Source organism: Cucurbita pepo, chromosome 16 (assembly GCF_057944985.1).
Source record: "Cucurbita pepo subsp. pepo isolate OVF chromosome 16, ASM5794498v1, whole genome shotgun sequence".
Classification (NCBI taxonomy): Eukaryota; Viridiplantae; Streptophyta; class Magnoliopsida; order Cucurbitales; family Cucurbitaceae; genus Cucurbita; species Cucurbita pepo.
Window position 1 is genome coordinate 12,146,423 of NC_141813.1, and position 12,172 is coordinate 12,158,594.

At 32.1% G+C, this 12,172-nt stretch overlaps 1 protein-coding gene and 1 long non-coding RNA gene across 6 annotated transcripts; both read left to right on the plus strand.

Moving 5' to 3' along the window:
- The first annotated feature begins 5,430 nt into the window (after nucleotides 1-5,430).
- On the plus strand, nucleotides 5,431-8,156 carry LOC111776845 (L-ascorbate peroxidase, cytosolic). Of its 4 annotated transcripts, none has more exons than XM_023656232.2 (10): nucleotides 5,432-5,568; nucleotides 5,682-5,810; nucleotides 5,894-6,068; nucleotides 6,214-6,279; nucleotides 6,929-6,977; nucleotides 7,263-7,345; nucleotides 7,441-7,520; nucleotides 7,613-7,715; nucleotides 7,797-7,855; nucleotides 7,937-8,156. In XM_023656232.2, the coding sequence occupies exons 2-10, from the start codon at nucleotides 5,692-5,694 to the stop codon at nucleotides 7,950-7,952; spliced, it is 750 nt and encodes a 249-aa protein (XP_023512000.1). In that variant the 5' UTR covers nucleotides 5,432-5,568; nucleotides 5,682-5,691; the 3' UTR covers nucleotides 7,953-8,156. The 4 variants fall into 4 exon arrangements, with proteins under 4 accessions (XP_086974656.1, XP_023512000.1, XP_023512001.1 ...); XM_023656233.2 differs by having other exon boundaries at nucleotides 5,507-5,568; nucleotides 5,675-5,810; XM_087118530.1 differs by lacking the exon at nucleotides 7,937-8,156 and having other exon boundaries at nucleotides 5,431-5,568; nucleotides 7,797-7,859.
- A 1,092-nt stretch (nucleotides 8,157-9,248) lies between these two features.
- LOC111776873 (uncharacterized) lies at nucleotides 9,249-11,133 on the plus strand. 2 transcript variants are annotated; one of them, XR_002812310.2, is made up of 4 exons: nucleotides 9,249-9,435; nucleotides 9,528-9,725; nucleotides 9,855-9,930; nucleotides 10,772-11,133. It is a non-coding gene; the product is annotated as an uncharacterized LOC111776873 (long non-coding RNA). The 2 variants fall into 2 exon arrangements; XR_002812311.2 differs by having other exon boundaries at nucleotides 9,858-9,930.
- Nucleotides 11,134-12,172: the final 1,039 nt, after the last annotated feature.

A 12,172-nucleotide genomic window follows, 5' to 3' on the forward strand; every position in this document is an offset into this window, starting at 1 on the left:
CCACCGCTAGCAGATACTGTCATCTTTAGACTTTCCCTTTCGGGTTTCCCCTCAAGGCTTTAAAACGCATCTGTAAAGGTTTCCACACCCTGTGATTTGTTCTCCTCCCCGACTAAGGTGGACATACTTCAATAATAATTAATATATATTGATTTTATTACCAAAAAAAATAATAATAAATATTGTATTTAAATTTTTAAAAGGAATTGTGCTCGTGAATGTACGTTGTTTATTATAAATATTTAATTTTCTTATCTATTTTTAAAATGAGTTTTAAAAAAATAATTAAAAATATATTTATTTAAATAAGCCTTCATTATAAATTAATTTATTTAATTAGTCCTTTGAATTAGAAAACTTTAAATTCGGTACTTCAAATTAAGACATTCACCAAAATGAGAAAACAAAAGTGATTTTATTCACTTTTTCGTGATTGATATTTATATTATTAATTATTTAAATCTGTTGATTTTATTCCTTTTTATTGTTTATGTAGACGGAAAATAGGAAACGATGATAATAGAAGACAGTAAGTAATTACTATATACAAAATTATAGCAAATTATCTACCATTTTCATCATTAAAAGTCAATTAAGGATGAAAAATTCGGTGGAATTATAATTATTTCAACTTTTTTTTTTATATATATATTTTAAAACAAAAGTCAACTCCAAAAAATAGATTTTATTTATATTTTAAGATAATACTTTAATTTTTAATTATATTTCATAAATAAAAAAGTTAATTACGTAATATATCACAATGGTGTATCAACGTTCATATCAATCATTCACCTAAAACAACAATTCGAAAAAATATATAAATAAATAAATATGTGTGTGTGGAAATTCAAATGACTTACTGTCTCAACCAATCACACTGTGTTTTATTTGAAGTTCGATTTTATATTATTAACAAAAAGTTATTGGAAATTCATTCACTTCTAGGAGTTTTAATACGCGTGTGTATATATAACTAATCAGATGGAAGAAAAACATTTTTGTCAGTGATATTTTTTTTATATATTATTAAATATAAATACTAACAATATACTTGTTTTGTGCTTCACTTTAACGGTCTGTCGGGTTTGTTTTTTTTTGTTAGACTCGTCATTCATTCGGTTAGCTAAAACCAAATTACCATAAGAAGATAAAAGAAGTTCTAGATATTATGACGAGAGATAACAATACGTTTTTGACACTTTGTCTCCCATATCTATAATATTTTATAATTTCAAATTTATTTATTTATCAATATAAACATAATTCTAATATTTGCTCCGGTTGAGATATATTATTTATGGAATATATCTTAGATATTATATCTTAATATTCTTCCATTTATGATTTGATTTAGAGTATATTTTATTTTATTCTCAGTATTTAATTATTTTATATTTTCCTCATTTGTACTTTTTGTATCTTATTTAAAGGATATCAATATCAATGATAATACACACCTTCCCAATTATATTTTCTATCTCATTCTTCATGTTAAGAATGAGATAGAAAATATACTTGGGAAGGTGTGTATTATCATTGATATTGATATCCTTTAAATAGGATACAAGCTAGTACAAAGTACAAATGAGAAAAATATAAAATAAATAAATACTTGAGAATAAAATAAAATATACTCTAAATCAAATCATAAATGGAAGAATATTAAGATATAATATCTAAGATATATTCCATAAATAATATATCTCAACACTCCCCTTCAAGTTGGAGAGTGTATGTTAATCACGTCCAAAAAAAAATAGACCGCCTTTGATTGGTTTGCATTTTTAGACTTTCAAGAAATTATTGAATTTTCAAGAAAGATGCAAGACTCAGAAATAGGCCGCAATGATTGACTCGAGGATTGGTAACTTGTCCCATTTAATTTGATTTGGAACAAGTGAATATCCTCCCTGATCACTTCTTTGTCCATGCATAAATGCTTTAGTGGATAATAACACCAAGATCGGTGCTTTGGATCACTTGAGAGGCTGTGAAAGAAAATACGAACATCTTGAATATGTCACCTTTGAGCTTGGTGAGAAATTTGAAGATGCTTATAACGTATTATCGATATTAGATGATTGACGACGGTAAAGGCTTCACTGATTGGTTAGGGTTTGGCTTTAGGTTTAATACTCCCCTTGGACTCTGAGTCCAAGGGGTATTAGGAATACCGCGATCGGTGCTCTGATATTAGGAATATCAAAATCGGTGCTCTGATACCATGTTAAGAATGAGATAGAAAATATAATTGGGAAGGTGTGTATTATCATTGATATTGATATCCTTTAAATAGGATACAAGCTAGTACAAATGAGGAAAATATAAAATAAATAAATACTGAGAATAAAATAAAATATACTCTAAATCAAATCATAAATAGAAGAATATTAAGATATATTCCATAACTAATATATCTCAACAGCTCATTCTATTTAATATAAAGAATTCAATTAAAGAAAAATATAGACTATTGTTTTATTATTATTATTTTTAATTCAACAATATGGATGGAGAGACTCAAACAACTGACTTATTAGTATACACACTTAAGCTACATTTGTGTTGGTGGTTCGAGAAGTGTGACATCCCACGTCAATTTGAGAGGATAACAAAATATTTATTATAAAGATGCAAAAGCATCTCCTTAGCCGACATATTTTAAACCCTTGAGGGGAAACCTTTAAAGAAAAGTTGACAGATGACGATAACTGCTAATGGTGGGCTTGAGCTGTTACAAATAGATTTAGAGTCAAGTACAAGGCAATGTGTCAGTGAAAATACTAAGCGTTGGCCTCAAAGGGAGATGGATTGTGAGATTACATGTCGGTTGGAGAGAAGGCTAAGCACTGAGTCCTCAAATGGGATGGATTGTGGGAACCCACGTCGGGTGGAGATGATTATATATTGTTATAACCATCACGACCGACGGTAGCTATAACCAAAGTTAAGCATTAGGACTCGACTATATTTGTATAGTCCTGCTCGATATAGCCAACCACGTGTGAATTATAAAGAAAATGTTAGGCGTGTGGGCTTTTATTTTACTATTATTATCTTATTTTTTTAATCATTAAATTAGAATATAAAATTATAAACACAAATAGAATCTTTTGTTAGATGAATGGTCGCTGTATAGACAATAAATGAACAAAATATGAACGTAGTACAATTATAGAAGTTGACGAGGCATGAAACAATGAATAAGCACTAAAAGAAATGCCGATTTAATAATTAATTATATATTATATCCATACATTTTAGTATCCATTACGGTAGTTGACGAGGCAATTCTTGCTTTTAAGTGAGGCTAATTACGTAAAAGAGCTATGTTGAGAAGGGTAGTTACGTAAAATACTATGAATATATGGGCCCGAGAATGAGCCCAAATAGAAAATTGGACCAAGCTGTATTGGTTGTTTTATTAAGCCCACCGGACCCAGAGAGGTACGCACCGCTCTGAGCCCGGCAAAGGTCGGCTCGACGCCGATCTCCGTCGCTTTTGATTTGAAACGGCTTTCCGCGGACTTAAAAAATGAATATTTAAAATTAAATAATTAAATGCTATAGTTCCGAGACATAAGCTAAAACACAGCTTTAAATAATTTATTCCCATTCAGTAAAATTTAGTCTTTTTATTTATTTATCTCAATTGATACGAGACTTTTTGGAGTCTTTTTATTTATTTATCTCAATTGATACGAGACTTTTTGGAAAACCAAAAATAAAGTTACTAGAGCTTATGTTCAAAGTATACAATATTATACCATTGTGGAGAGTCGTTTGCCATATCAAGTGAAGAGTGACTCAGTGTCGAATAAATGGTGTATTTTGTTTGAGGGCTCTAGAGAAGGAGTCGAGCCTTGATTAAGGGGAGGCAGTTCAAATGGTCCATAGGTAACAGGGGAGGCTCTAAGGTGTACTTTGTTTGAGTTGAGCATTGTTGGGAGGAGAAAAAGTTGAGCATTAATTATGGGGAGGTCATTCGAGGGCTTCATAGTCCTCAAAGATGCTCTATGGTATACTTTGTTCGAGCTGAGGATTGTTGGTAGGAGAAAAAGTCGAGTATTGACTATGAGGAAGGAGGTCATTCGAGGGCTCCATAGTCTTCAAGGATACTCTATGATGTAGTTTGTTCAAGGGGAGGATTATTGGGTTGTTCGAGAGCTCCATAGGTTTTAGGAGAGGTTTTATGGTATATTTTGTTCGAGTTGAGGATTATTGGGAGGAAAAGAAGTCGAGTCTCGATTATGGGATGACCATTTAAAGACTCTAAAACCTCAAGGGATGCTCTATAATGTACTTTGTAATCACGTTACGCTAGTTAAGAGAAATATTATACATATATAAGGATTTATCATCCATTCTAAGCCGAAAATCTTCGACGGATTAAGACTCCCAAAAATAAAATTGCAATAAATAAATAGAGAGAGATTGACACGACGCGCATTAAATACAAACTCGCGAGAGAGCTACACAAACGGACGCGTTCTATATTTCAAGGCAATCATAGCGTGCAGGGTGGCCGCATCACCTGCGTGTCATTATTATCGTACGGATATATTTTCCTTGCAACTTCCCACGAAACTTGGCAGAATTTGATTGGCTGTCACCTCATTCATAAGTTCCTATCAAATTAGATCGGTGATATTATCATTTCATTATCGAATCTTCCATAACAAATACATTCACACGCAAAAGCTACAATAATTTATAAATGCCAAATGACTTAACTGACCTCAAGCCGTGTTTCAAAATGCATGCTAAAAGCCATAAAAAAAATTTTAAAAATAAAATAAAAGGGAGAGAGTCAAAATAATACGTGTTAGTTAATGTGAAAAGCACCTCTTATTTTATTTTTAAATAATAATTTAGGAAAATTCAAGGGATAATTACGTTGATTTAAATTAGTAATTTAATTATTTCATGCTTGCACAATTGTGTGGAAGTTGGAAAATAATTTATTTATATATTTATTAATTTTTAATTCGTAGAGGTAAGAAATTGAATCTCTAACGAAAAAGGCTCAAGTTGGCTCGTTAATGTTATATTATAATGGTAATTAATTAATTGTTATTTATAAATAAATTCTTTTTTTTTTTTTTTAAAAGAAAATCAAAACTAACTAATTTCTTGCTGTTTTTAGAGTGTTATATAAAGAAAGAGCAATCACTGTTCTTAATGCGCGAGTTACGTAGGTTAATTACTACGGTATACACGAGGACACCAGATACTTCCCCTCCTAACTCGCAATAGGGAGGGGTAATTTAGTCATTTCACATCTACCTTCTTAATTTTCGGTTTTTATTCTTTTTATCTCTACACATTCCATGACCGTACAGGCGGCAGTAAAATTCAATCACAGCCCTTCAATTCTAAAAGGTGAACATGTGCCGTAGGATAGAAAAAGAAATCGAACGGCCTAAATTAAGCTACTAGAAGCTTCTAATTCTTTAAGTGTTGCTCTTAAATAACAGCTCCCTCCTTCAGCCTCTTAATTTTGCGACTGTTTCGTGCCATTTTTTGTAAAAGAATTTCCTCTACGTTCCATTTCGCGCTTTCAAGGTTTACATTGACGTCGACTTGGATTTTCTTTCTTTATTTTCGTTTTTCGGATCTGTTTTGCTCATATCATTGATTCTATTCACTTCTGCGCGAATTGATTTTTTAGTTTGTAGGATTTCGGCTATGGCGAAGAACTATCCGCCTATCACCCAGCAATACGAGGCGGCTGTCCTGAAGGCGAGGAGGAAGATTAGAGCTCTTGTTGCTGAAAAGCATTGCTCTCCACTAATGCTTCGTCTCGCGTTGGTTTCTCTTTCCGTGATAATGATTGGTTATGAATCTTTGATTATTAATGGTGATGATTTACTGTGGCTTGTGATTGCAGATGGCACTCCGCCGGAACGTTTGACGTTAAGACTAAGACGGGAGGTCCCTTTGGCACGATGAAGCACGCAGCGGAACTCGCTCATGGCGCTAACAAGGGCCTTGACATCGCTGTTCAGCTGTTGGAGCCGATTAAGGAACAGGTGCCGATCCTTTCGTACGGTGACTTCTACCAGGTACGGCACTATCGTTGCGATCGTTATTTTCGTACTTTTCATAAATGACGATTGTGAAAATTTGTAATCGACGTATTGAATCGAGAGAAAATGAATGGTTTATTGTTTGCGTGTTCTTAATAATTTTTATTTTGTTGTACGATAGATCGCCGGGGTTGTTGCTGTTGAAGTTACCGGCGGACCCGAGATTCCCTTCCATGCTGGCAGAGTGGTAGGTTAAGCCTTATAGCATGTCCGAATTATTTCGATCTCCATAGTTTTCTAAACGAATTCTATTTCCACATTTGCTTTTCTTCCATTTCGCTAATGCCTGCTGTATGCTACTCTTTGACGTACGGATGAAAATTTATTGCCAGCGGATGATCGTGTTCCTGTTGTATTTAGTGTTTCAAGCTCTTTTGTGATGATTCGCTATGCCATTTTTAATACTACTTGTCCGTTAATTGTTTGCTTGCGTACTTATCTCCCATCGATTTTGCATAATCTGAACGATCGTCGAAAAATTCACTGTTTACATTCTCAGTGAACAAACTTATAATAAAATGTTTTCCCCATGACACAACGATTCAGTTAATCATTCTATGAACAGATTAGCTTGAACGGCAACTTTGCATTGATTTCTTGGTGGAAATTCTGGGCAGAAAGTCTACGTAACATTTTTTTCATTTGATCCATAGCCTGCTGATTTTGAGGAGAGAATCACTGCTAATATTTTCTTCGCGTACAGTCTTTGAACTCTTTGGCTACAGTTGTTTGTTATCTATGATTTGCTTGTATAATTTGATTTTTTCGGCCACAACTTAATTCTTGTAGCACCATTATTGGATTCTAATTGTTTCCTCGCCATTTTCCGACATCAGGACAAGCCTGAGCCTCCGCCTGAAGGCCGCCTTCCCGATGCCGTAAAAGGTGAATACATTAGAAATATTTAAGACCAATTTTCTCTAGATCTAGACAGTAGTGAACAAAATTTTATTATAAATAATATTTAGTTACTCTATAAACTTCGAGACACTCTTAAATTTTACTTAAGTAGTTTTAAAAGTAAAAAAATCAGATTAAATTAGTGTCCTGATCATCTATACGAGTAGTAATTCTAAATTTAATTAATAAACTATTATGTTTGTGTCTATTTGTATTGATAACACAACATTGTCGCATGGACTAGCATCTAAATCTTCCATTATTTTCTAGGATGTGATCATTTAAGGGAGGTTTTCTACGCAATGGGTCTCAGTGACAAGGATATCGTAGCTTTGTCTGGTGCTCACACTCTGGTTTGTTTCATCTCTTCGCTTGCATCTTCCAATCATTCTCAGTCCTTTTATTGAAATCTTCCATCTGGGTTTTGACTATTTCTTAATTTCTAAAGGGAAAAGCTCACAAAGATCGATCTGGATTTGAAGGACCATGGACAACCAATCATCTCGTCTTCGACAACTCTTACTTCAAGTGAGTCTTGCTCCGTAATACAAATCATTCTGGGTGAAAATAGATAAGATTCTGAATATATTATTAGGTAATCTGTTCTTGAACATTTGAAGGGAGCTTTTATCTGGAGAGAAGGAAGGGCTTCTTCAACTGCCATCTGATAAGGCGCTTCTCACCGATTCTGTGTTCCGTCCCCTTGTTGAGAAATACGCTGCGGTATACACTTGTTCTAGCTTCTTGCCAGTAAAATAATGGAAAGATATCAATGCGATTTTTATTTGAACCCGTTGTTCGCAGGATGAAGATGTGTTCTTTGCTGATTATGCCGAAGCTCATCTGAAGCTCTCAGAGTTGGGGTGAGTTCTTCTAACGAAAATTTTAGTAATGAAATCTCCTTTGTGATGTTAAAAAGTTGGGGAATCACATTGTTGTTGCAGATTTGCCGATGCTTAAATGGCTTAGAAGTTCAAACGCCGACGCTCGTCGTATGCTTCATAAAACTGGTTTTAGTTTCTTAGAAATCGTTGGTTTTGGTTATAAGGATGTTTGTTTGTGTGTGTGTGTGGCTTTACACTCATCACGCGCTTCGACGGTGTTATAATGAACGCTATATACACATTACAATCCTCGAGAGAAATAATATTTTTCACTATGAAATCCAAAATGCTAATTAATTTAAAATGAACTAACTAACTAAGATTAATTAAATCACTAATCAAGTATTTATCTAACCAAAATATATATATATATTTTTTTAAATATCACAATTCATGGAAAATGAGCTCTGAGTCCAATATTCATCTGGTCCCTAAATTTTAAATATTTTATATTTTTTTATTCCTAATTGTTTATAGTGCTCTATTTTGGTCTCTAGTTAATTAATTAAACTATAAAATTTGAAAATAATCTTAATAATGATGAAAAATTAAGGAATATTAACTTAATTATTTTGATTTAAAAATAATCATAACTCTAAAATATTTAGAGATCACGTGAAAATATAATTTGTGTTAAAAATAATCACAATTTAAATAAAATTGTAACAAGATTTTTCTCGATGAAAATAATATTTTTTCTTTTATAATATATGATAATATACATATTTTAATTTAATAAAAATAAACGAGACTATATAATGAAATAATATGTTTTACATTATTAATTTAACGATGCATTTTAAATTTTAGTCTAAATTAATAAAAATATCTTTTAATTTTGCATTATCTCAAAAATACTCGTAAACTTAATAAAAAGTTAAAAAAATGCGGTTAAAACCTCGAATAAAAGTTTAAAATATTTGTGCGCCTAATTTTAAATAGAAACGATTAATACTTTATTTTATAAATATAATTTGAATTTTGAAAAGTGAAATAAGTATTAATTATAAAGGATTAAGAAAACTTTGGTTAAAAGGTATATGATCAACGGCATAATTGAAATTTTACAAATAGCATAATTTAGCCTAAAATTTAAATTCAATGTAATTGTTAACTTTAAAAATTGTGGGAGTGGATAATAATATTTAATTTATTTCATTCTATTTATTGTTAAAAAAAAAAATTGTAATTGGATAATAATAATTTTTTAATTGAGAAGACATTATATGGGATTGTGAACGAACCTTTTTGGGTCTGTGAACGTATTAATCCTCATTTGAAATCCGAACCCTTGAAACATTTGAAATCCGCTTTTGTGGACCCGAATCAAGAGCATATATATACTCGAAACTTCTCGCGCCCGCTTTACAAAAGGGCGGTAAACTTCGGACTTCAGAGGTTGCTTTTTCTGGCGATTTTTTCTTCCAAGCCAGAAAATTCATCTCCATCTACTTCCGACTTCGGAGTTTGCTTTTTCTGGCGATTTTTCTTCAAAACTAGAAAATTCATCTCCATCTTTTGGTATGATAGGCAGGCGCCAACATCCTCCTGTTTGATTGGTAAGAAAATTTCAAGTTCCTTTGACATTACGAGTTTCCGTCTCTCTTCTTCTCTTCATATTGATTTCAGTCTTTGATTCTTGTTCTTTGAGGTGCGTGAAAATCGCAGAAAATGAAGTCAGAGAAATAGATCGAGAAGTGGTACGATCGAAATGGATGATGTAGAATCCGAGACTATTGGATGCCAATTCGTTGATTATCTTGCGATTCAAATGCCTTATTGTGCAATCGAAATGGCTGACGAATAATCTCAAGTTTCACCTTCCGATCTAGGCCGGTGATACTTCCTGGTGCGTAAATTTCTTTTGTGTTTGAATCGTTTCACTTGTGCGCTTTTCTGGCCGTCTATAATGCATTCGAACTTGAACTCAATAGTCGATCGTTTTGTTTGGTTTGATTCTTTGGTTGTTTCTGATCAGAAGACTGGTGTAGTCTCGAGATCAGACGAACTCCCGATGAGATCAAGTTGCCTGCAACATTCTGATGGTGAACTATGTGAGTTCTAAATCTCTTACTAAACTAAACTAGTACCTGCTTTTGTTCACCGCCGTTTTCCCCTTCAATTTTAACAGTATGCGCAAAAAGTAATTTCTACTCCGTCTCTCGGTGAATTTTGCTTTGTTCTTGCTCATTTTGTTTATCCATATCTGAACTGAAATTTCTCTCTTGTGTGCGTTCATTGTTCTATGCATTTGTGAATTTTCTGGTCGAGCGAAATTTTCCTTCCTCCGTATCAAGCAGTTATCATTTGTTTGCACGATCTGTTCCTTCATATTATGTTCGGAGTTTTATCGAATGCATTTTCCTCTGCATATCATTTTCTACTCTCCTTTCCCTTTCCTTTGAAAGAAGTTAATGTCAGATACTGGAATGATGCACTTCTTGTATTATTTTCCGATTTCGATCTACGATCATTATGATGTTTGACGAGGACTGAAACTTGAGAGCAATTCAAAGGAATGATGCACTTCTTGTATTATTTTCCGAGTTCGATCTACGACCTTATGATGTTTGATGAGGACTGAAACTTGAGAGCAATTCAAAGGACCTCACTCAAAGCCAAGGCTTAATAGTTCATACATACAATTTCAAATTCTCGAACAAATTCACCGATAGTTTCCCGTTTTTCACCGATAAACGTTTTTATGTTCAATAACTTTCGAACTCTGCTATCATGATTCATGCCTGCATTTTCCATGCATAATTGCTCACGACTTAGGGACTTCAGGAAAATTTTGCTCGAACTCGTTTTTACTTTCATGTTATACATAAATACATCGTCGTGAAATTCTGCCTTTTTTTCTAATCTTCTTCCCTGCTGCATGATTCATGAAAGGAATTATTCCGATGGGCCATCCATGATTCATCAACCGGAACATCCGCCAAAAAAGAGAGAGAAATAGGTAAGCGCCCTTACTTCTTTAATATTACTTTTCGAATATAAATTAACGAAATTCCTGCCGCCAAGTACTGTCCTTATTTTTCGCACCCTCCAAATTAGGATTCTCTTGCCAATATAATTTGGGGACCGACAAAAAGAAAACAACAATAAATATTAGAAAAAGACATTTTCTAACTACTATTAAATTATAAAAATAAAATGGTGACAAATTTCTTAATTCTCTAATAGAATTTAAAGAAATACTTGCATACATAAGAGTGAGTACTGAGTAGTGCTCTTATCTTATGTGATATTTATATTATGTTTAAGAGACAAGTGAATCTTGCTAAAATATGTCATATTTATTCCTTGAACTAGGCTCTAGCGTCTAATTATTAGGAACTTTATTCATTACTATTTATGAAAAAAAGCTGTCTGCACACAGAAGTATATGAAAGCTATTTATTTTTATTTTAAAACAAAACTATTTTTTCTCCTTTTTCATTCCGTTCTCTTGCTAGTTAAAAATTTATATCTAGGGTATTAGTTATATGTTGGACTTTTTGGTATGTAATTATTTAGTTATAGCCTCTAAAACTTTAGTTTTATGTTGAATCAATTGTAAAATTTTGAAAAATATTTTATATTTAAGTCCTAAATTTTAAAAGTCATGGAACTAATAGATAAAAAAATTGAAAAAAAATTGAAGTTTAAATTGTCATTTACATATAAAATTTAGTTTTAAATATAATAAAACATGTCATTTTTAAATTTTTTGAATGTATCAAAGAAGGAAAGTCAAGAGACTTATTAGCCATTTTCAAAATCTAAAACCTACTGGTTAAGAATTTTAAATTTAATAGAACATATAATTTTTTTCACTTCCTCTTACCTTTCCCACATTAATGCATACCATTTTTATATGTTTATTCATTTCCCATATTAATGCATACCATTTTGCCTTCCTCTTGCATTTCCCATATTAATGCCATACCATGTTTATACCATTTTAAAATGCATATATCTTTAAAATAGGAATTTCTAGAAACATATGATAATTAACTTTTTTTTTTTTTATTCGTAGGGTAGGGTAGGGTTTGATAATTAATTTAAACATATGATTTTTTTAATAGAGAATGGAAACTTAATTTAATTGAATTATTGGAATATGTTCTTCTGGATTCAATTAATTTTAAATGAACTATATGTAGAACCGAATAGGACAAAAAAAAAAAAAAAAAAAAAACTTATACTTGCCTAATATGCTAGTTCCATATTTTAATTATAGATGTTGAGGATGGTTGGGAGAGTAGTCTCGCGTGGACTAATTGAGAGGTTATCATAGGTTTATAATAT